At 38.8% G+C, this 25,339-nt stretch overlaps 2 protein-coding genes and 1 long non-coding RNA gene across 4 annotated transcripts in view; 1 reads left to right on the forward strand and 2 right to left on the reverse strand.

The window, feature by feature from the left end:
- myo10l1 (myosin X, like 1) overlaps positions 1-4,343 on the reverse strand; it is a 40,045-nt gene extending 35,702 nt beyond the window's left edge. For both annotated transcript variants that reach the window (XM_077559984.1, XM_077559983.1), the window contains exon 1: positions 4,056-4,343. In XM_077559984.1, the coding sequence (XP_077416110.1) occupies positions 4,056-4,076 (21 nt within the window). In that variant the 5' untranslated portion in view covers positions 4,077-4,343. The remainder of the gene's footprint in view (positions 1-4,055) is intronic.
- Positions 4,344-13,496: 9,153 nt separating this feature from the next.
- The window catches only part of atg9a (ATG9 autophagy related 9 homolog A (S. cerevisiae)), a 12,087-nt gene continuing 244 nt past the window's right edge, over positions 13,497-25,339 (forward strand). Inside the window, exons 1-20 of the mRNA XM_077559985.1 lie at positions 13,497-13,802; positions 13,891-13,946; positions 15,673-15,823; positions 16,488-16,531; positions 16,991-17,055; positions 17,137-17,286; positions 17,887-18,028; positions 18,111-18,251; positions 18,344-18,464; positions 18,669-18,844; positions 18,919-19,041; positions 19,463-19,650; positions 19,742-19,895; positions 20,745-20,924; positions 21,151-21,363; positions 21,444-21,673; positions 22,269-22,386; positions 22,520-22,799; positions 23,029-23,177; positions 23,435-25,339. The exon at positions 23,435-25,339 is cut by the window's right edge and continues 244 nt beyond it. Coding sequence (XP_077416111.1) covers positions 15,721-15,823; positions 16,488-16,531; positions 16,991-17,055; positions 17,137-17,286; positions 17,887-18,028; positions 18,111-18,251; positions 18,344-18,464; positions 18,669-18,844; positions 18,919-19,041; positions 19,463-19,650; positions 19,742-19,895; positions 20,745-20,924; positions 21,151-21,363; positions 21,444-21,673; positions 22,269-22,386; positions 22,520-22,799; positions 23,029-23,177; positions 23,435-23,443 — 2,586 coding nt within the window. The 5' untranslated portion in view covers positions 13,497-13,802; positions 13,891-13,946; positions 15,673-15,720 and the 3' untranslated portion in view covers positions 23,444-25,339. The remainder of the gene's footprint in view (positions 13,803-13,890; positions 13,947-15,672; positions 15,824-16,487; positions 16,532-16,990; positions 17,056-17,136; positions 17,287-17,886; positions 18,029-18,110; positions 18,252-18,343; positions 18,465-18,668; positions 18,845-18,918; positions 19,042-19,462; positions 19,651-19,741; positions 19,896-20,744; positions 20,925-21,150; positions 21,364-21,443; positions 21,674-22,268; positions 22,387-22,519; positions 22,800-23,028; positions 23,178-23,434) is intronic.
- Positions 17,160-25,339, reverse strand: part of LOC144045994 (uncharacterized) — a 13,189-nt gene continuing 5,009 nt past the window's right edge. The window contains exon 3 of the long non-coding RNA XR_013292313.1: positions 17,160-17,292. This is a non-coding gene — a long non-coding RNA (uncharacterized LOC144045994). The remainder of the gene's footprint in view (positions 17,293-25,339) is intronic.

The raw sequence follows: 25,339 nt of genomic DNA on the forward strand, positions 1-25,339 counted from the left end.
TAAAATGTAATATTAGATGAGAAATTTTCAAAATGCAAGGTAAAAATAAATAATAAAAAATGGTAACTCAATGAGAAATATGTGGATTGAATTAAATAAAAATAATAACAAAATCATAAATAAAACTTAAACATTTAATACCAGATGTTAAATAAGGGGGTGCCTTGAGATATGAGTGACCCGACTTTTTCATGATACGAGCTGTCATTGAGACAAATTTTTTTTAAACTTTGATTTGTGAGCACAAATTTGTGATAAAAACTTAAAAAAAAAAATATGTGGCTTTTCAATGCATAAAAAAATCTACATTTCAGATTCAGTGAGATATGTGTGGCTAAAATTAAACAAAATAAAATTATAAATTTAAAAAATGGCATATGCTTTGAGAAACATGGATCTTAAATTAACAGCATAGAATAAACTTCAAGGTTAAATAATAATAATAATTATAATAATAATAAACAAAATTAAAAATATCTGGCTTTTTAATGCATTAAAAAAATCAAAATTTTATATACAGTGAGATATGTGTGGCTAAAATTAACCACAATAAAAATATATGTATATAAGAAAAGGCATATTTTTTGAGAAACGTGGATCTTAAATTGACAGCATAAAATAAACTCCAAGGTTTATAATAATAAACTCAATGAAAAATATGTGGCTCTTAATGTATTAACTGCAAAGAATAATTTATAAAGGAGTACTGTAATTAAAAACATTTGATTTCTAGAGTGTTGTACTCAAAAACACTTCACAAAAATAAAAAGCATGCAGAAAGAACACAAAAGGTTAAACTATTTTTTAAATGTTAAATCCATTATCCATGCACCAATTGTCACAATATTTCATATTGCACGATTTGGCCATATGTTGCAGCTTAGACCCTTTTAGGGGGAAGGACGCATTCTGGGAGATGCTATTTTAGTTACAATTGCCTTACAGTAGTTCAGACTTGATGCCTTTTGACGGCAGTAGTGGTGTCCCACCTACACGCCGGTGCATGAAAGTAGGCTAAAGCGAAGGACTCATGGCACTGAGCTGTAGCTTAAGGGAGGACGGAGAAGAGCCGAGGAGAGAGAAAAAAAAGAGGGAAAGTAAAGTGAAGCGGCTTCCTGAGCAGAACAAATGTGTTGGGAGAGACGAAATATAGGTCACACATCTCCAGCGACTCTTCCCTCCCCTCTTGCCTGTGCTGCTTCAAATCCTGCATAATTTCAAGCACAATCTATACAGGCAAAAGCTATGCTGAAATATGTATCACCAACGCACGTTCTGCTCTGTTCGGCGCGCAAACAGGCCGCTTTCATAGCTTGTTGGTCGTCTTTTATTGCGGTTTTACAGCTTCCTGCACATGATTCAAGCAGCTGATGAATATTTTAATGCAGTTGTGAAGTTCTTTGCATGAAACACCAGCAGTGGTGTGTGAAAGCTTGCCTCAGAGTTCTCTATAATCAGTGGTATCCCCTGGAAATAAAATGTATAAATTCATACTAAAATCTGCATTTTATATACTGTACAGTATTTATTATTATTATTATTTTTTTGTAGTTATTTGTCCAGAACAAAAAAGCAAATTCATATTTAATGGTGTATGTGAATATTTAATGTTGGCACTTAAGTGTCTGTGTACATACAGTTTTAAAATGGTAATTTGATTTATTAAAAGGGGGGGAAAAAACTATTCAAAGCGATGTGAAAAAAACACCCGACACCTTTGTTCAATCACAATTTTATAGTGACTAATCACATTTTTCAGTTTGTTTTCACTCACCACACCCAAGCCTAATTTCCTCCAAAAAATCATCCAAATCGAACCTGTCTGACAAAATGAAGTCACCTAAAAAAGCTGCGACAAAATGCCATGATCCAAAGAAATTCAAGAACAGATGAGACATAAAGTTAACGACATCATCAGTCATCTTTAGGACCAGCAAACCACGACGAGAGCCATAATGGAGAAAACGCGGAACAATTGCGAACCTTCTCAGGAGTGGGCGGCCTGCTAAAATTACCCAAAATGCACAGCAAGGACTCATCCGCAAAGGAACCCAGGACAAAGTCTAAAGAACTACTGGCCTCCCTCGCCTCAGTTAAGGTCAGTGTTCATGACTCAGCAATTAGAAAGTGACTGGGCAAAAATGACATCCATGGCAGAGGTCCAAGGCAAAAACCATTGCTGACCAAAAAGAACATAAAGGCTCGTGTTTTGCGAAACACATCTGAATGTTTCTCAAGACTTTTCAGAGAATGTTCTATGGAGTGACAACATGAAAGTCTAACTTTCTGGTGTAACTGTACCAACTCTCAAACATGGTGGTGGTACTGTGATGGTCTGGGATTTCTACTTCAGGACCTGGACGACCTGCTGCGATTAATAGAGGCATGAATTCCGTTCATTACCACGAAATCCGGAGGAAGAATGTTTGGCCATCAGTTTGAGACTTCAGGGTGAAGCGTATTTGGGTCCTGCATCAGAATAATGATCAAAAACACACACACACACACACACACAAAAAACGAAAACAAAATGAAGGTTTTGCTGTGACCTATTCAAACTCCTGACTTGAAATGCTGTGGCATAACCTTTAGAAGGCAGTTCATGCTCGAAAATCCTCCAGTGTTGCTGAGTTAAAGATATTCTGTAAGAGTGAGTGGGCCAAAATATCTCCACAGTGATGTGAAGATTCATTGGCAGTTAAAGAAAACACTCGATTTCAATTGCTGCTGCAGAGAGTGGCCCGACCAGTTATTAGGTATAGGGGGAAGTCACTTTTACACACAGGGCCATGTACTGCAGGTTTAGATTGTTTTCTCCCTCTTGCTAATAACAACTTTCAACTTCATTCAACTGCATTTTGCGTTTACATGTGTTATCTTTGACTAGTATTTCAATTTGTTTGCTGATGGGAAACATTTAAGTTTGACAAGCACTCTGTGAATGTCTTGTTTCTTGTATAAACATCAATAAAAATGTTAAACTGAACAAGTTGTTCTCTTTATTGTATATATATAAATGTGTTCTGCCCAGTTAAGCTAGCATAGCACTACAGCTAGCATGTACTACTTAGCAAAACGGTTGTATATTTGATGGTTGAGCTGGACAAATCTAAAATATGACATTTTTACCTGCTTTTCTTGAAAATCACAACAACAAATGATAAAACAAATGGTAAAAGTGATTCTCAACTTGCTCTTTTTTTGGGGGGGCATATTAGCGAATTATTGCTAAATGTGTTCTGCCCAGTTAAGATAGCATAGCACTACAGCTAGCATGTACTACTTAGCAAAACTGTTGTATATTTGATGGTTAAGATGGGCAAATCTAATATATTACATTAATTTTCTTGATAATCACAACAACAGATGATAAAACAAATAGAAAAAGGGATTCCCAAGTGGCTCTTTTTTGGAGGGGCGGCGTCCATATTGGCGTATTGTTGCTACTTTAGTGAAGCTTCACTGTACTCATCAAGAACGGATGTGTAGTTTGCAAAATAAAGATTCTGTCTCATGACGACTTGCAATGCAATCTCACCTATTCCTTCCATCCACCACTCCCCACAAGAGACACCATACCCTCCCCCCTCCTCCTCCAGCTGTGCACCACCCCGTTGCATGCATGCACCTATACCCCAAAGTGCACTAAAAAAAAAACGTAGAGGAAAAATTATCAATATACACAAGAGATGGAGGGGGGGGTTGGGGGTCAAGCTGTTTTCGCAAAGCCGAGCACACGTTAACAGATTTGCCTTTTAATCCAGGCCTGCCAGCCTTATGGAGCTAAAAGAGTGTCAGCTCTCGTTTGGGCCAATTTGTCTTTCTTTCAAGACTGTAGACGTGCCTCGCTGCTCTGCAGTGGCCGTAAACTAACCATCATGAACGGTTTGCTTCATATGCAAGGAGGCGGTTTTCTTAGCTTGTCTCGGGGCTTGCAACACCTGCCATCATCGCGAGAAAAAAATGGAGGAAAACGTGCAATAGCATCCTCGCGTCAACAGCAAATCCAGGCTAAACTGCGCCTAACGTATAACTATCATCGATATTTGTCTTACCTCCGTGAAAAACGCCTCCATCCTGCCTCGTCAGTCCGCCCAGACGACACACGCCGGGCCCCGGCAGAGCGCACACGCTGGCGCAAATCTCCGCGTGTTCGTTCCGAAATGAGGACGAACTAAGCGGCGCTGGATGCGTCCGTGTTCCATTCACATCATCACCATCATCATCATCATCTTCTTCTTGTGACAAATCCACGGATGGAGGGAGAGGGGCTGTAGGGGGAGGAATTGGAAAATGTCCACTACTGACTGGGATTCGTCGGAGGTTTTGCTTGCCTTCTGTGGTGTCGCGTGTGTGTGCGTGCGTGTGTGTGCGCGCGTATATGTCAAATCTGTAGTAGACTAGTGTTGTTGTTTTTCTTCTTTTTTTTTTACTTTTTACACCAAGTATATCACCTAGGCAATTACAAGACAGGACAGTAAATAAAAAGAAGGGGGAAAAAATGTGTACATTTTAAAGGAAAAAATTAATTTCACTGGTGCAAGTTTGTAATTGGATTAAAATAAAGTGGCGTAGATTTACTTCTGTAAGAAAAATGTTTTAATTTTAAGAGATGAAAGCTGCATGTATATATATATATTGGAGCACAATACTGAAGCAACTGGGTAAGCTAACATTAAAAAAAATTAATTAGTGGTAAAGAGACACATTTTATTTGGGCAAATGACGGCAGACAGAAAATGGAGTGCTGCAGCCAAGTGGAGACTGTGGAGCATAGTACAGCAGCAACAGGGTAAACTAACGTAAAATTAAAAAAAAGGACACCATCACACATTTGATCCAAGGGGAGACTGAGGGCAGCCATTAAACAGTGCACTGCACCCAAGTGGAGACTGCGGAGCGTAAAAAAAATAATTAGTGGTAAAGAGACACATTTTATTTAGGCAAATGACGGCAGACAGAAAATGGAGTGCTGCAGCCAAGTGGAGACTGTGGAGCATAGTACAGCAGCAACAGGGTAAACTAACGTAAAATTAAAAAAAAGGACACCATCACACATTTGATCCAAGGGGAGACTGAGGGCAGCCATTAAACAGTGCACTGCACCCAAGTGGAGACTGCGGAGCGTAAAAAAAATAATTAGTGGTAAAGAGACACATTTTATTTAGGCAAATGACGGCAGACAGAAAATGGAGTGCTGCAGCCAAGTGGAGACTGTGGAGCATAGTACAGCAGCAACAGGGTAAACTAATGTAAAATTAAAAAAAAGGACACCATCACACATTTGATCCAAGGGGAGACTGAGGGCAGCCATTAAACAGTGCACTGCACCCAAGTGGAGACTGCGGAGCGTAATACTTCAGCAATAGGGCAAACTAACAATTAAAAAATGTCATTAGTGGTAAAGAGACTTTTATCCAGTAGGAAACTGAGGGCAGCAAATAAACGGAATACTGCAGCCAAGCGGAGACTGTGGCTAAAGTTAATTATTTTTTTATTTTATTTTTAAATTATTGATGTAATGAGAGACTGAGGGCAGCCGGAAAATGGAGTACTACAGCCCAGTGACTTCAACCATGAAATGATGTCTACATAAGCCATATGGAGTGAGCTGTCAACAGTGAATCATTTTGTAGAAAAAACACCCCCGCCCCTTTTACACCAAATCAAAGTGGTGCCTCCCAAAACACCCCCACTCCCACATGGTGTGAAAGATGACAAAAACGACAGGGGTAAAAAAAAAAAAGAACAGCTAAAAAGGACAACATACCAGTTCCCCAAAGACATCACTTTGTCCGTCTAGCAGCCGACAGATGGTTAATGTGCACGTTAATGTGCACTTTTGATTCTAACCCCCCCACCACCACCACCCAACTCTAAGGCTGCGGGGGCCAGGTGCAGCGTCCGAAGTTGGCCCAGCAGCATGAGGCCTTGTTGGGGTGCAGCTTTGTGAAAGCTCTGCCTCCTCCCCTCTGGAGCCCCGGAGGTAAAAGTGGGGCCCTTCTGCGATGCTTATTATGTGCACAGCCTGTCTTCACGTGTACTACTCACATAGAGAAGATAAACTCAGGATGTGAAAGGATAATCTTTCATATAAACCATAAACGCTTCATGGCTTGATCGTCATAGAGAGGATAGCCCAGGTCAACAAATCCAGCAAAACTATTTCTAGGTCAAATACCGATTGAAAGAGACTCAAATAAAGCACAAAAAGTCTATATGGGAAGCTGGAAAAATAAAAACGAGCAATAAGGCAATGAAAAGTTACTGTTGTTTGGATTTGAAAAGTGAACCACTCTGCTGTTGCATTCAGATTCACTTGGTGATTTAGCAAATATAGAGTATACCTCAAAAAATCTTAAATAGTAATAATAATAAAAAAAATACTGTATATTGTATCATTCTGTATGCTGTATTCTGTTAACATTACATATTCATTTTCATGAAATGATGACTTATTTTTTAGCTAAATGAAACTTTATTTTCATGAAGTTATTACTTTTTTATTCAAGTGGGTCATTGAATAATTTAAAACAATGGGGGGCCAATTTTTGGAGTGAGGGGGTTATAAACATATTTCCTCTTTTTTGCAATTTTTTTTTTCTTTGAGTTTTTTTTTGTGGGGGGCGGGGAACCCCATTTTCCGTGGAAAATATATATCGGATGTTTATCCGCTTCTTTCAATATATTCAATAATACTCAACTGTCTGATTTTAAGTTGTAATATCACCATTCACCACTAGATGGAAGTCATGGCTTAGTTGCATTGCACCGGGTCATACTGCCCTATACTACAATGCGAGTCGGCCTAATCATTTTTTGCGTGTTAGGAATGACATTTGGCGAAAATATAATACATCAATAATATTAACATTTTTGCCCTTCATCATTTAGAGGTAACCCATCCCTGCATAGGACTTTATTTTAAGAAAGTGATGATATTTTTGTTCATAAAAAATGTGAAAAAAGTTGCATTTGAATGACAAAGCCATACAACAAATCTCCTGTTACACTTCACATAACCTGCAACCAAACTTAAGCCCCTCCCGACTGGTACTCCCGGATGTGTAAATCAAACGCAATCAGCATATTCCGCTGAAGGTCTGCGTGGAAGTCGATTCTCTAAATGCCACAGTTCGGGAGATTTTCCCGGGAAAATCCCTGCAGTGCAAAAAGACGGTGGGGGTTGCTGTGGTTGATAATTACATGGCCGAAAGCCACAAGTGCATGACAACACACACACACACACACACACACACACACACACGCACACACACACGCATACACTGTGCAGTTAAAATCTCATTACCATGACAACAGTGTGTCCCTCTCATTGGTGGATTGATAGGTTTGTTCTGTGAGAGCAGAACTTTGCTTACTCATCTGACCAGGTCAACTCTTTTTATTCACCCGCTTTCTCCTTCGTGTCTCCTTCTCCTCTTACCCTGACGCTGCATATTTGTAGTGTTTGTGTGTGTGTGTGTGTGTGCGCGTCCACAAACCGACTAAACCATTAGCTGCACCTGCACAATTTACTGTGATTCCTTACAAGTGTTATATCTAAAGACACTGTGTCCACGATAAAGTAATATCACTTATATGACTGTTTAAATGCTTTGGTTGGTGCTGCTGTATTGGTTAGCAATTTAGCTCAATGGACTATCATGGCGAGATGACAACATTATGGAGCAAATGCACATTAGAGTCTATCGGAATGCTAATACTTGTTAATTAAAAGATGCCATCTTTAGCCTACATATCAGCTTTTACCTCATTCACTGCCATTGACGGCTATAAACGTCAACAATTCATTTGAACTATTTCTATTAGTTTGAATTTTTTTTCCACTTTTGTTAACAAGAGTATGAAAACCTAGATTTTTTTAATTGTACATTTAGAACAGATATGAAATTTGTGATTAATCGCGAGTTAACTAGTGAAGTTATGCGATTAATTTCGATTCAAAACTTTAATCGCCTGACGCCCCAAATTTTTTATCTTTTCTTTTTTTTGTATTCATTCACTGCCATTGACATCAAAAATTCATTTGAACTATTTCTATTAATTTAACATTTTTTTCGCTACTTTTGTTAACAAGAGTATGAAAACCTAGAATTTTTTTTATTGTACATTTAGAACCGATATAAAATTTTGTGATTAATTGTGATTTAACTAGTGAAGTCATGCGATTATTTACAATTAAAAAATGTAATCGCCTCTTGCCCCAAATTTTTAATAATCTTTTTTTTTAATGAATTCATGGCAGTGAATGAGTTAATACTGTTGTACTAAGCGTCAGTTGGTGCTGCTGTTTTGGTTAGCAACAAAGTTCAAAGGACTATTGTGGAGAATTTCACTGTATGCTGTGGAGTGACCGCATGTCAGAGTTTAATGGAATATTACTTGTCGTTAAAAGACGCTGTCTCAGTGTAGCCTAAGATCACCTTTAATACTGTTTATGTGCTTCGGTAGATGCTGCTGTTTTGGTGAGCAATCGGGTTCTAACTTAGCTGTTTTATACTTAATGTATGTGCCACTATTTGAAAATTGTATAATATTTTCAACCTCTCATAAGGCTAAACACAGTTTAGTATTGGATCCTACCAGATTGTGCAAGTGGTAATGATGTCATAGCCAATTGGCGTATGCGTGTTACATGTGTGTGTTGCACGCACTTACAATGTCACAGCCAATCAGGTTTAGAGCCTCATAAATCTCTCATCATTTTATTCGACCCCTTTCTTTCCTTCCACTGTTGCGTTTGTTCCCTCACATTCACAGACACATCTGTTTATGTCTGCCTGAGCCATAAATCAGAGAGATAAACAGAAAATCAGTGTGAAACAAACCCAGTGGGCAAATTTGCATCTCTATATTAGCTCTTTTTTTTTGTGTATGAGCCTAAAAACACAAAGACACATTTGTTACATTTCAGTCATGGATTGTATATAAATCATGAAACTGACATGTCTTTTTCATTGTCGCATCATGTTGTGTTTACAGTCCCAATAATGGAATTGTTTCACAGTTTTTTTATTTTATATTTTTTACACATTTACAAGTAAGAGTGCTAAAAATTGAGTCTTGTCGCAGAAGTCTTGTTGAAGACGTCATGCAGTTTTTAAATTAAATGTACATCCAAATTGATTATTTAATTTTAATTAGATAGATGAACAAAAATACTAAAAATGATTCAATACATTTTAATTAATCCATTTTGGCGAGGGGGTATTTAATGCAACAAATACTGCTTAGCGGGCCAGATTAAAGATCGGAGTAACATGTATGGTACTTTGCTCATTGCTGGTCTACAAGAAATATCGAGATCCACTCATGAGATGATGTCACCTGATCTGTATGACTCATCCAGCACACACACACACACACACAAATTACATCTCTGAGGATAAAGAAGGTCATACTTGGTTTTAAAAAAAAAAATGGAAGGAACGGTTTGAATCAGTCAGATAAATGAAGTAACAAAGTAAAATATCTCTGAATGTGTGAATATTATTTATTTATTTATTTATTTATTCATTACCTTATTTATTTGTTATCTATTTTTCGAGAGACAAGCTGTCATTCGGACATTTAGTTTTTTGTTGCGCGTGCCAACATGTGATACGAACGACGTAAAAGGTTCTCACTGGTATTTATATATTCTTCATCATTGGTGGAAAGAAACGGCTATTAGCTTATTGAGCCACTGTTAATAGCGGTGACTTCTTCATTTGTCTGTGTTTTTTTTAAATTATTATTATTTTTATTATTATTATTATTATTATTATTATTATAATACTAGCCCCCTAGTGGCCAACACAGGCACACCAAGCATTGTGGACAAATTGTTTAATTTTTTACTTTCAAGTAAATCTATTATAATCATGATTTAATACAGTACAATATTATTCACTGTTGAGAGGTTTACATTAAACTAGGTCGCTATACAATTGTCAAAATTATTACCGATTAATTTGATAAGTGATTAGTTACAGATTTAATCGTTTGCTCTTCTACTCAAAATCATTTTTCGGAACTGGATCCAATGAATCGACCTGATGATGGTCCATACTCCAAAGGGTGCACTATAAAGACGATTGTTCGGGAAGGGGCGTGTCCTAATTGCCGTGTCTGAAGATAGGATGACTTCATCCTGAGGGACCCTCCCCCTTACAACACCACCACATTCAAACAACCCCCTGCTAATGTAACACCAACAACCCGTGGATTGTGTATGGCCATGACGACAGCACCTCTTTGGGTTCAAATTAGTCGATGCGGCCCCAGACCAACCCCCCAACCCCTAATTCCCGACAGACAGTCGGGTAATTTAATCAGTCTGTGACAGCCTGCAGCAGTGCACATACTCCAACACGCACACACATGCTCCACAAATCACACAGTGAACAATGACACAAGGCATGGTCATGCCAATGCAGGTATAAGTTTTTTTTATTTTTAATAATGGGTTTTTACAGTAAAGGAAGCAAAAAGAAAAAGTTTTGCTAATGAGAATCTGTTTATTCATTAATTTAGAGTTGGGCAAGAGCATTGAGGTATACTGAGATGCATCGTCATTAACAATAAAAAGAAAAGGCAGACAAGACCCCCAACAGTATTAGTTGTGGTATCTCGACTTGTAGCTGAACCAAATTATGAGTTTCATGTTTGTTTGTTTTGCGCTAACTATGGTGGCAGCGGAATTCACAAGCAACAGGTTGATAGATGTTGAACAATTCGTCTAAAAAAAAAAAAAAATTAAAAAATCAAGCACTTGCTTGTAGCTGTTGAATACCAATTACAGTTGACGTTTATGTCAAAATTGAACAAAACATAGAGAAGTACATATTTATTTATTTAGTCCGCTAATGCTAATTAATATGCTAACACATACAGTATAATGCAAAACGCTGTTGACAGGCTAACGAAGCTAGCATTAACACTGTAGTAGCTGCAAACCTTTAAACAACTTATATTTAAAACACAAATGGTACCACAAGGCATACAATATATTCTTTATCCTCTGTAAGAACTAATATAACTGCAGCTAGGTTGTGACTGTCTTCTTTTGTTTCATCATTAAAGCTACGTGTAGCGAGCAACACATTAGAAGCCTCCTTATGATTAAAGTAGCAGTATAATTATTGTCATATCAATGTTAATTTCTGTTAGTATTTGGCGTAGCATTAAGCTAATAGACTTTCGTTACTATACAGTTTGGTTGAATATTTTAAATCTAGCGAACCTGTATAATTGTGGTTTGCATTTTTAAATTCATATATTTGGGGAGTTTTATTTGAACTTATCCTCTGTTATTTGCTGGAAAACGCACCTCTTTGCTGTTTTGCTCTCAGGTGAAAATATATAAGAGTTTATCTTGGCCTCTTATTTGTAAAAGTGCACGGGCAAGCCTTCTTTTCATTTCCTTAAAGTGATGTCATATATAAACAGGTGCGAATGAATACCTTAAAATAAATGTGTTTAAGGTGCATAACTATTTTAAATAAAATATTTTTCATATGGTTCATAGATACTGTACTGTATCACAGTTTGTCACCTTTTGAGGGTGGGTCAGAAATATCACCTGCGATAACACCTGTGTTCACTCTTCTATAATGCTTCAGTTCAGGTTTTTTTTTCTTAACCAGTTAATAATGTAAATCAGTTACTTAAAAAATCTGCATAATGGTTGAAATTGTGTTGCACACTTTCAATGCTATTATCTGAACGGGGCCTAATCCCAATCTGAGCAATTTAAATGACCCCGATCAGTATAATTAAGCAGATTACAGGAGTAAGAATATCTATCCAATGCACGCACGTGCACACACACACACACACACACACACACGCACACACACACGCACACACACACACACACACACACACACACACACACACACACGCACGCACACACACACACGCACACACACAGAACAGATATGCTACATGTTGTATAATATAAAGATACAGTGAGTGGACTGCAAAATGTTCAGTGTATCCTACTTGAGGCTGTCCGCAATGATGCTTTTCATGCGTATACAGCAATGGCTGTTAAAGGGTGTAACTCAAGCAGTGTACAAAAGCCCCAGCTGTCCCACCACAAGCATACAGCATAGTAGCGCACTATTTAAATATTCAATGCAGCAAGCAGGGGGACAGAAGGTGGGTTTGACCGTGCAAACCTTAATCTCGGTAATGCTCAGTCAGCTCCTTGTTGTTTTGAGATGGGGACACCACAAGTAAATAACACATGCACAAACGGCATATAAATACACGACTATTGCAGTGCACCAAATTGACGTGTTTTATATTCACTATCACATTTTGATTCGTGAACTTTGGAACAAACTTCTTGAACACTTCAAATCTGCATTAACTACTCTATTTAAAGCTGGCCGGTAAACTTTTTTGTACTATATTATTTCTTGTTTTCGCCATCTTGCTTTTATGATGTGATTTTAAATTGATAATCTATGTGTTTGTGATTTGACTGTTTTGGTTTAACTTTTCATTTATCCTGCTTTAATGTTTCACCTTTTCATTTAATCCTGTTTCTAATCATCATTTCTTCACCTCTTTAAAACAGTACAGGTTTTTCTTGTTTGGATTTGACTTATGTATGAATTGTGTAATAAACTTGCCTGGACTTTAATTTTTTGGACCTACTGTTTAATATGCCTTTTCTTTTCCTCTATTTAAGATCAGTGTTAATTTCTAAATGTTGCATAATGTTACAGTGGTTTATGAGGATAGTAAATGTGCTTTTAAGAGATAAATCCTTTTTTTTAAATGAAGACTTGGGCCTACCATGCTACTATGCTAATGTTGTGTAATGACTGTACAGTGCTACTTGGAGAGCTAAGTACTTTTGGAGGTTGATATTCATTTGCATATACTTTTGTTCTGTTATGAAATTAAATATTACTTCATTGCCTTCACAATAATAAAATAATATAATACATACCTGTATACTGTTTTATTAAATTAGTTATTTAACATTTCATGTTTTACATGTATTTATTCATATTTATTTAGCTTTTAATCATTTATGTCAGTAAATAATTGGTTAATTTACTAACATAAATAATCACATAAAATGCTATAAAAATAGTTGTATCTATTTACTTGTTTAAAATACTTTATTAACTAACTGGTAAATTAATACTAACAAAATTGAGAAATAATTATTTTATTAGAAACACTATTTGTATATACACATTTTGATCTTGATTTTCACCTCAGCTACAAACTATGTTAATTTATCATTTTAAAATCTGAAAATAATTACATTTTACCTTACTTTATTTTACCTTATCTCATCGTCCAGGCGATGGCGGTAGTTCCTCATTGTACAATGTTTACAGAGGGCGTGTCTTAGAGGACGCACTAACACGCAACGCCCACCTTTACTTAACTTTGATTGGCCGAACGGTGACGACCTCCCAAAACACCTTTTCCGATTGGCCGGCACTCTTTGTCCGTTAAACCTTTGACAGACGCTGGCTAGTGAGGCACTTGCTAAAAAACGAAAGCTATAAGCGCGGAAGAGGGGAGGCAGCAGAATACGAAAGCAAAACATACACTGCTTGAATTCCCGAAGTGCACATTTGTTCTTTTGTAAGCAATTCGCCGCAAGTGAGAAATGCCGACTGAGTGACTCTTCACAAGGGTGTATTTTTGTGGGCAAGGCGGCCCTTTTCACTGTCAACCACAGCAACAACACCTGAACCAGTTTCACAGCTCCACCTCTCCAATATGCGGTTTGTTTACCTCCTCTTCTATAGAGCAACTCGTCAAATGTAAGACATTTTTCATATCTTTTCCATTGGCATATACTGTGCTGTGGGTTTATGCCGTCTTTGATGTATTTCCCTCCTTTCGCCATAGTTGGGAATGACGAATCTCCACAGCTGGAGGGTGGGACGCGTTGTGCTGGAATGGAGGTGAGCTTGTGCAGTAGATATAAACCAGTGGTCCCCAACCACCGGGCCGTGGGTCATTTGGTACCGGGTCGTGGGTCATTTGGTACCGAAAGAAAATAAAATGCATTATTTTTTTCGAAAATTATGTTTTATTTTGAAAAGTGGCCGGATTCTGTCTGTTACATCCGTCTCACTTGACAACTCTGTTGTTGGTGCGACGTTACGGACACCGTTAATAAAGTTGCACATGATTACACAGTAGATTTACGTTCATTATTATTGTAGAGAAAATACCACAGTTTTTTTCTTGTCATTTTATTTTGTTTTTATCAGCTAAACCTTTAGATTGGGCCGTGAAAATATTGTCAGACATTAAACCGGTCCGTGGTACAGAAAAGGTTGGGGACCACTGATATAAACAGCTTAATCAACAAAAGCCAGGTTTTTGTTATATAACATAAGTGGAAGCAGAGGAATCAGTTCAAAATGTGTTTTCACCGTTAATGTTACCGTTTTGAATAAAAATATCTATGTATATTTTCAAGAGGATAAGTAAAAAATAAATACATCCTCTAATAACTAGAATAGAATGTGTTCAAGAATTAACCGATCTCATTCAAACTTTTGTTAATGTGCGTCAACACAAACCTGCTACCACTTAAAATCCCTCTGAGTAACCCCAAATAAAGTTCAGAAGTTCTACAGTCCCTGACAAAAGTCTTGTCGCTTATCCATTTTGTAGAAACACCAGCTTATAACCTGACTTTTAATGAACCCATTGGTTTTGGAAATGGCTCATATAAAAGCTAAAACCCTCCCAAATGATGTTTAATATTCAAAAATAAATTTGCTTCACTGAAGAAATTTTGATCATTTAATGAACACAGAAAGGTCAGATTTTGGCAAGACAAAAAAGTTTTGTCGCCTACAAAAAGTCATGTGAAAATGGAACAAATAATTGACTTCAAATACAAAAAAAAAAGTTACATAACATCAGAGAATGATGTAGTGGTGCTGTGAGATCCATATCTAATATCTTGTATGACTTCCATGAGCTTGAAGGACTGCATCCATGCGGTTCGGCAATGATTCATACAAGTAATCAGGAATAGCAAAGAAAGCAGTCTTGCATGCCTCCCAGAGTTCATCAAGATTTTTGTATATTGAACATCATTTGGGAGGGTTTTAGCTTTTATATGAGCCATTTCCAAAACCAATGGGTTAATTAAAAGTCAGGTTATAAGCTGGTGTTTCTACAAAATGGATAAGCGACAAGACTTTTGTCAGGTACTGTATGTATATTTTCAAGAGGATAAGTAAAAAATAAATACATCCTCTAATAACTCGAATAGAATGTGTTCAAGAATTAACCGATCTCATTCAAACTTCTGTTAATGTGCGTCAATACAAACCTGCTACCACTTAAAATCCCCCTGAGTAACCCCAAATAAAGTTCAGAAGTTCTAGTGCGGTCTAGTCGTCTCCAGCTCACCCGTAACAAACATGGACAAGTGAATGGCGATCATCACTCATTGGTTCCTTTTTGACAATGCACACTCGTAGTTGAGCTTTCAATGCTCATAAGCAATAGTCTTAAGAGTGTACAGTACAACTCTCACTTGACTTCAGAGATACAATTTTCACATTTTGCGCAACCACTGTCTTCACTTGATGCATTATGTTTACTTCACATCATCTTTTCATTTACCTCTTCCCTCGACCCCAAACGTCCTCTTCTGGGCTGTAGTCAGTAGCTGTGGCCGCGGCGACCTAATACCGACGCCGCTCTCCCACAATGGCGCACTTCGACACGGAGTACCAGCGCCTGGAGGCATCATACAGCGACTCCCCGCCGGGCGAGGAGAACCTGCTGATGCATGTCCCCGAGGGCGCTAAATGTAAGAGAAGCATGTGAACGATTAATCATGGACTCTAATAACAATACCCAGGGATGTGATTTTTCCGCTAATTCGCGGAATTCCGCTTTTTTTATCCCCCCAAAAAAAAAAAAATTCGATTTTTTTTTTTTTTTAGTAGTTCATTGTGTATGCACATGACTCCGACAGATAACATCTTCTGCTATAAGAAAGACATTTGTGGTATGCTCTAATATGAGTTACTTTTCATTTGGTCATGATACAATTATTTGTTCATGAAATTTGAACCCCTCAACATTATTTATGTGTTAACTTAGTAATCACATTAGTTAGATATGATGATATTCTCAGTGATAGTTTTTAAAAGCAAAGGCAGTCCAATGTTTTTGAATGTGACTGATTTTGAGTTGACTAAAACTGCCATTTTATATGGGATAGTTCAATATACATTGAAAATTTATCCTGTTGTTTTGTCTATTTCTTTGTCATGTGAGTGCATTGAAAGTACTTAAAAACACAGAAAACCCATGAGCTCCGGGCCCTTGTCCCCCCACCAGGGCACTGCCCTGGACCTAGCTGGGTGCCAGCGGCCCCCAGACCCCCGGCTAAATTTTCAGATAATTTCACTTTGGTCAAATCACATCCCTGAATACCCTTAATTGACTATTTTTTTTTTTTTTTGCAGCCCAGTGGCACCACATCGAAAACCTGGACCTGTTCTTTCAGAGAATATCCTTTTGAAATTTTGGTCCTTGTTTTGCTATGTTGACGGTCCCAGGAGAGGTGTGCAAAATGGACAAAAAATTACTGTATGTAATGCAATTAGAATTTCAAGCTACAATAATAATTTTTTAAGAGGAACATTTTAATTTGAAGGTCATTTTTTTTTGACATTTTTACACTTTTTTTCATACTCAAAAGTGAATTTTTTTTTTAACTAATAGTAATAGTTCAAATGAATTTTTGACGTTTATAGCCGTCAATGGCAACAAATGAGTTAATGTGGGAAGCCGCAATAGCTGTATAAAACGTGTACTACGCTGAATTCCGTCTAAAAGGCGAATAGCTACCGTTACACCTCTGATACGTCAATTTGTGAAAAGGTATGAAAGTTGCAAATAACAGGCAGGAAGGAATACCACCCTATCCATTTGGGACCAATTCCAATTTTCCTTAACATCTTTTTACGTTTATAATTTGCATCAGAAGAATGGATTCACGTGTATGCTCCTGGGAGAGATCTTCGAGCTGGTGTACGCCGTTGCCTCTAAAATGGTTTGAATCATTTTTGTTGAATTGCCTTTCATTGGATGCGATGTTTGTTACCTGCGCAGTCAGTTGCTGTTCGTGGTGGGCTTCACCGTGTTCCTCGCCAACTGCGTGGACTACGACATCCTCTTCGCCAACAAGTTTGTCAACCACACGGAATCCTCCAAGGTCATCCTGCCCGACGCTTTTGTGCCCGTGGACGTCTGCAGTGCACGGTAGGGCTGGAAGATGAATCGATGATGTCAATTATTTCTGTTGATTTGAAACGGTTTTTTCAGCAGCTTCTGTACTTCTAAACACATCCCAGCATTTACAACATGGCTGCTAACAATAGCGTACAATGTGGTTTTGGGCCATATTTTTATTAACAATAATAATTGTTATTTTTTGTGATTACTGTAATATATTATGAGCTGGCGTGTTTTAAATAGTTCATGTCAGTGTAGGATATTCCAAATATTTTTTCTAATCACATTCAAAAGTTGTTTTTTTACTGTTCTTCATGTTTTCAAATGTTGAATAACGTAATAATTGCAATTTGACTTTTTGAACATGTCTTTTGGTTAACACATTTTACAGTAGTGTTTATTAATGTGCATTATCAAAAGTTGCCATTTTGAATATTTTTAAAGCCCCCCCCCATCTACAGTCAATTAAATGAGCACCCTCAGCCACTATATGAGGAAATATGGTAATTTTCTTTAGTAGTGTTGTTGCCGACTATGTTGGGTTTCATTAAAAGTCATATCCGAAACAACATTAATCTTGCTTCTGTAAAGACAGCAGTAGTAACAAGCTATCGATTCTGCCGGCAGCATCCGAGACAACGCATTTGTCATCTTTGTGCTAATGATCTCCGGGGTGTTTTGGCTCCATCGCCTGGTGAAATTCATCTACAACGTGTGCTGCTACTGGGAGATCCGATCCTTCTATAATAATGCCCTGAAGATGACAATGGTGAGATTATCCATTTTGTCACTAATGGCATGATTATGTTAAAAAAATACATACTTTTTTCTTCTTCCCCTTCGTGTACTAGTCGGAGCTGCCGTACGCAACATGGCAGGAGGTTCAAGCCAGGATTGTGGAGATCCAGAAGGAACACCAGATCTGCATCCACAAGAAAGAGCTGACGGAGCTTGACATATATCACCGCATCCTCCGCTTCAAAAACTACATGGTTGTTATTCTTGTTCGTGCCGTGTTATTTTGTCAGTTAAAGCTCCATGTGACCTCAGACCACTTTGCCGTCTCTTCTTTTGACTTGTGCAGGTTGCCATGGTGAATAAATCTCTGCTCCCTGTGCGCTTTCGACTCCCTCTACTTGGAGATGTTGTGTTCTTCACGCGGGGCCTCAAGTACAACTTTGAGCTCATCTTCTTTTGGGGGCCAGGTTAGTATCTTCACTGTGATTAATCGATTTAAAAAATATTCGATAGTGACAGCACTGGAATTGTTCTACCTGTCATTATATGGGACTGACATTGATAAACAAATATGTTATTTGTAATTAATTTTAATTTTTCGACCAAATTAATAAAAAATAAATAAATGTATCTACTTGTATCAAAATGTCTTCCTTGTTTTCGTCTTTCAGGCTCTCTGTTTGAAAACGAGTGGAGCCTCAAGTCCGAGTATAAGAGAGGGGGAAACCGTCTCGAGCTGGCCGACAGACTGGCGTCGCGCATCCTGTGGATCGGGATCGCCAACCTCCTTTTGTGTCCCGTCATCCTGGTGTGGCAGATTCTCTATGCTTTCTTCAGCTACACGGAAGTACGGCTTTTCACAGGCTCATCCAAACTGCAAGTTTCGAATAAACGTGACGACACATTTGTGTGTTTGTCAAGGTGATCAAGCGAGAACCCGGTTCTCTCGGAGCGCGATGCTGGTCTCTTTACGGCCGATGCTACTTGCGCCACTTCAATGAGTTGGACCACGAGCTCATGTCCAGGCTGAGCAAAGGCTACAAGGTAAGTGAGGTGTATTTGCTTATACAGTATGTTTGTTACAAACATAACTGAAAAAAATTATGATACCCAGTGGAGGGTTTGTTTAAATGTTTTGTGAAGATTGAGCCAGTAGTTCCTGAGATACAGTACAGAAATTAAAAGTTGGCCACGCCCCTTTTTTGTCAAAATGCGGGGAGATTTAGTGTTGTGCCATCATTATCAACAAGTACACCAAGTTTCATTAAAATCAAATCTGCTTGGTTAAAATTTTCAGATATATATTTTTTTTAGGTGCAATTTGGCATGGCACCTTAAAATGAAAAGAAAAGTGAAGGCTCATAAATGCATGGATTTTCACTCATGGAGGCAGCACTTCATCGCTGATTTATTTTGGTGTACGTTCTCTCACTTCTACCTCCTGTGTTCCTTTTTTTACACGCAGGCCGCATCCAAGTACATGAACTGTTTCCTCTCACCCCTGCTGACCGTAGTGGCCAAGAATGTCGCCTTTTTCGCCGGCTCCCTCTTGGCCGTCCTGATCGCGTTGACTATCTACGATGAGGACGTTCTCGCAGTCGAGCACGTCCTGTCGTCAATCACCCTGCTGGGAGTTTGCATCACAGTGTGCAGGTCGCGAGTTTGTTCCAATTAGCGGCAAAGTTATCCGCAATATGATCTCATTGTGAAGATTGGAGGTGTGTGGGATTCTCTTTGTTCGCAGGTCATTTATCCCTGATAAGCACATGGTGTTTTGTCCCGAGCAGCTTTTGCGAGTCATCCTGGCACATATTCATTACATGCCTGATCACTGGCAGGGCAACGCACACCGATATGAGACACGGGACCAGTTTTCGCAGGTCTTCCAGTACAAAGCCGTAAGTACATACGTAAGACAAACCCAGATGAAATATCGTACACCCTGGACTGGTTTCCAGCCAATCACAAGGCACAATGAGACCATTCACATTCACACCAATGGCAAATTTAGAGTCTTCATTGAACCTATCATGCATGTTTTTGGCAACCACTGAATCACCTCTTTATATTATTAGTTGCCGATTTAAACGTATCACTTTAAAAACAAATTATACAAGTTAAGTAAGGGTTAAATTAACAAAAAAAAAAAAAAAGGATTCTTAATTTATATAAAGGCTCGGTGGACCCAATTAACTAATTTGCTCCCAAAAACGTATAAATATGTTCTGTTTTAAGTGTCCCAATGACGTATTTATAAGTTTTTTTGTTTTGTTTTTAAATGCTAGAGCATACCGAAGGCTTTGATGCAGCCTCTCAACTGCAGAGAACGGTTGAGGAAAGGGTAGTTATTACAAAAACGGCCAGCAGGTGGCAGCAGAGCAAAAGAGATCAACTAGAGCCATGTTGAAAAAAAGGTCACATTTCTAAATATATTTGCGAATAATGATGAAACTTAGCTATATTTTAATGCTGCAAAACGGAATCAGATAGAAATATGCTTTTTTTTCCTGTAAAAAGAGGAGACTCTAATCTTTATTTTGGTAGGTAGAACACAATATTCTGTGGGCCTTGCAAAATCAGTCAAAATCCAGTACAACAGCCGGGAGTGAAGGGGGTTGCTTCAGTAAAAATGGCTGGGAGTGAATGAGTTAAAGACTTGAGCAGTGTATGTGGCACGTAGGTCATACCTTGCCCACCCCTACTTTATACGTTCATTTTGTTATTCTATGTTTGTTTTTTTCTTGTAGGTGTTTATACTAGAGGAGCTGCTGAGTCCAGTGGTGACTCCCATTATCCTCATCTTCTGCCTGAGGAGGAAGTCGCTGGAGATCATTGACTTTTTCCGGAATTTCACCGTGGAGGTGGTGGGTGTGGGAGACACTTGCTCCTTTGCCCAGATGGACATCAGGCAACACGGGCACCCTGCGGTAAGGGTCTTTGCCTCTGGGCCACTGCATGACGGGCACCTGGTCTGGAGTATTGGGATCAAACCATCTATTTTGAACATTTAAAAAAAAGTCTTGGTCATATTTAAAATCGTATACTAGCCTGAGTAGCCATGTCAGGATTTTCCAATAGAGATCCTGACGTCACGTGACTTTATTCATCAATAAAAATCAACTAATCAGTAAAATTGTGCGTCTGCCTCCACAGTGGATGTCCGAGGGGAAGACTGAGGCATCCATCTACCAACAGGCGGAGGACGGTAAGACGGAGTTGTCCCTGATGCACTTTGCCATCACCAACCCGCACTGGCAGCCTCCCCGCGAGACCACGCACTTCATCAGCCAGCTGAAGGAAAGAGTTCAGCGAGAGGCCACCGGACCTCCCTCAGACGCGCATCCGCTCTCATTCTCGGAATCTGAAGTACATGTTGTGCACTTGAGCATCATCATGTTGACAAACCGCCCACTGATTTGATATTTTTTCCCCTCCTCCCCTTTTAGCCGAAGAGCCTGATTGCCAATCTTTTGGTGGCGCCGTCCACTCTGGCCTCTGTTCATTTTGGCCGGGATGGTTCATTTAGCGGTCACGCTGCAGCGACCAGCGACGCCGTGGCGGCCTTGCGCTCACTTTCCCCAATCAGCAGCAGTCTTCACCTGAAGGGAAGCTACAGTGCGGCTTACAGGACTGCGGCTCACGCCTCCGCCATGAGCAGGACCATGGCAAGCTCTGGGTATGACTAATATATATAAAAAAAATTACATGATAAGCATATTCACAGGTCGACAATTGGGAATTTGCATAGTTACCCTTCCATAAGGAATGGCTTGAACAAGATGTAAAGCACAGAAAATGTTACATTCTTGCTGTCGACAGAAGTTGACATCATAGTTGCTCAGGGCTCAGGCAATAACCAATCACAGCTCACCTGTTTTCTAAGGCTAAGCTGTGGTTGGTTGTTACATTTGAGCAACGTTGACGTCATCTTCAGTCGACAGCAAGTGGCAAAATGGCCGCCTTCTGATATTGATAAAAGAACTGCTGGATTTTGCTGCTAAACTCCTATTCCACTAACGCAATATTAACCAGAATACTGTAGACTAGTGGGGCTGTATAGAACATATTGTCAGTAATTTATTTTTATTTTTTGGGGGTGGTGGGGCTTTTCCTTTAAGATAATGAAATGCATTTCTACAAATAAATGGCGCCTTTCTAACTTCCTGGTACTCATTGTACTCCCTGGCTGCTCCATGATTAAATCCAGTCCTCAATCACCAAATAAGTCATTTTGCTCTATTAAATTTTGTAATCTGTTTCTATTTGCAAAGGACGGATGCCCGAACCATGAGCTCAGGCAGCAGCGCGTGGGAGGCTCAACTCACCAGTTTAGTCTTGTCCGAGTACGCCTCCACGGAGATGAGCATCCATGCACTTTACATACATGAGGTAACTGGAACAATTTTTCTTGAACGTCGCCCATTTTGTGCCCCCTCCTATATTAGTCAATTGCCACCCAAAAGTGCGTGTGACATCATTGAGAAAATGTCTACTCTTTTTTTTTTTTTTCTTCTTCTTTCAGTTACACAAACAGCAATCCCGCGGCGATGCGCTTTCACGCCACACGTGGCACAGGCAGGAGAGCGACGAGAGCAGCGACAGCGTCCCGGACGAGGTGAAGAGCGTGTCCGGATCCCGCTACAAACACTTCCCCCGCTCGCACACCTTCCCTACCTCCGTGCCCAGTCCCACTGCCATCCCCTCTTCAGCTTCCGAAGGCGCCGCCGCCGCCGCCGCCGCCGCCACGTGCCCGGACGGGTCGTCATCGCAACAGGGTGGCGGCAACCAGCGACCATACAGCGGTAACTAGCATGACGTTTTTTTTTTTTTTTATGTTTGAAGATTGGTATTATGATTGAACTGATTTTAATACATTACATCACTACTGGGAGAAGCAGGAATGCATTAACATTTTCTTTCTGATGAAAACTCATTATTTTCTTCAAAACGACAGAATGTTCAATACAGCTTGTGTTTTTCATCTCATATAAATGTAACACTTTTAACAAAGTCCCTGTGCTTTCCCCTCAGATACTTTATATAAAGGGAGGAAGGTGACGCGGTCCGCCCGTGTGCCGATGGGTGGCTGGGCAGAAGAGTCGCAGCAATTGGCACCACGCCGCCACGAGTCACTACCGGAGGAGAGCTCCGAAGACGAGATGCCACCGCACATACACAAGGTAGCTTTGCAAAACTGCAACATGGCCTTAAAACATGGGCACAAAGAGACGTTCTCCGTTTGAATGTTTTTTTTTTGTGTGCACCATATTTATCTACCAGTATTAGCAAATGTGTTCAAGTTCTCAGCCAGTCAGGACGTGCTGACTCTTCGAAGCTATACTTACATTTTGAAGGACAGCATGTATCAAAGTAATTGAATCAGAATGGTGTGAAGAAACCTAGAAATAATCTGACATCTCTGTTGCTTTTATTTCAGGTTTGTTAGCTACTACATTGAATCAACCAGTGGATTCCTTCCCTCAGACACCTAAACGCACCACCTTTGACTTGACGTATCTCCTGGACTCTGATACAAAGAAAAGAATTATGTATCAGAATGCACCCTGAATTGATTATTGGGTCTAACATTGATTTATCGTAGGGGTCTGATTAATTGAATAATAATCTTCCTATGGTTTTACTACTGTACAAATTATTTTAGACACTAAAAGGGAAATAATGTGATTTTCTTACTATTTTTTTAAAGAATGAATATACACTATTCACAAAAAAGTCTGTCCAAGTAGGTCAAAACACACAAGGAATTTGTCTCTGATAGTTTGAGCTATAACCTCAACAAATTAACTTAATTTGACTTTTAACTCATTCACTGCCATTGACGGCTATAGACGTCAAAAATGTATTTGAACTATTTCTATTAGTTTAACATTTTGTTCCCACTTTTGTTAACAAGAGTATGAAAACCTAGAATTTTTTTTTTTTGGGGGGGGGGGTATATTTAGAACAGATATAAAATTTGTGATTAATCGTGAGTTAACTAGTCATGTGATTAATTACAATAAAAAATTTCAATTGCATGACGCCGCTAATTTTTAATAATCTTTTTTTTTTAATCGCTTCAGACAATTAAATTTTTTAATTGTAATTAATCGCATGACTTCAATAGTAAAAACATGTTAAACTAATAGAAATAGTCAAAATGAATTTTTGTTGTCGATAGCCGTCAATAGCAGTGAATGAGTTAAAATGCACTTGTCCAACTGTTCAATGTTTCAGTGACTTTTCAACTTTCTGTTGTTCAACAAGAAGCAATTCACAACAGGTCATTTGAATCATGGATTGACCTAACATTTTCTGGTTTAAAGAGAATTGGTATTTAAAAAATCTTGTCATGTTGGTCACATTTTGACATGAAATCAAGTCAACACCTGTATATACAGTATATCATTACAATATGCGCTGACTCAAACTTGCAGGTTAAGCACTAATACATCACATACAATTCATCACCTTACACATGTTGCATTACATGGTTCAGGTTCTGTGCTTATTTAAAAAATAAAGGGATGGGTAATGTGCACATACTCTGAAAAAAAACAAACAGATTTAAGTGGTTTTCGCTGCAACCATCATGAACTTTACAAAAACACTGATGTCATATGAACTTTGCTCAGTGTTAATAAGTCCATCAATGCTAACCAAGAGAAGAGCTGTTAGTCCAGCCAGGGGTCTCAAAGTTCGCCGTCTAGGGTCATTTGCGGCCGTAGTAAGATTTTTGTGGCCTCTACTTGACATCAAAGTTTAATGTTAATGCCGTAGCTGTGCTCAGGCTCATGACAGCTTTAGGCACAATGTAATTATATTCACAAGTGACATCTAGTGGAAGGAAAAGCTATTCTGTTGCTCAGTCCTGTTTTTTTCAAAAACCTACCATGAAGAAGAGTTCGTGACAAAAACGGCCAATTTCAAGAAAAAGAAAAAAAAAAAACAGGATTCTAAATGTTGATTTCAAGTGCCAACCTGCGTCTTGAATGTGCAGAGAGAGTTGCTATACAAAACCTACCATGAAGAGTTCGTGACAAAAACGGCCAATTTCAAGAAAAAGAAAAAAAACAGGATTCTAAATGTTGATTTCAAGTGCCAACCTGCGTCTTGAATGTACAGAGAGAGTTGCTATACTCAAGAAATCAGACGCCATTACTCAACTAGATATGAAGGTGTACGCAAAGTACCAGGGAGCCGATTGCGTTCTGAACTGTAATGTTCTCAACTATTATTGATAAAAAAAAATTAAAAACTCTCCAGTGGCCCTCCGCGTAGGTTGAGTTTGAGACCCCTGTGTCCACGTAGCAATAGCGGCATGTCTCGACTGTCACCAATT

This window comes from Vanacampus margaritifer, chromosome 1 (assembly GCF_051991255.1).
Source record: "Vanacampus margaritifer isolate UIUO_Vmar chromosome 1, RoL_Vmar_1.0, whole genome shotgun sequence".
Lineage (NCBI taxonomy): Eukaryota > Metazoa > Chordata > Actinopteri > Syngnathiformes > Syngnathidae > Vanacampus > Vanacampus margaritifer.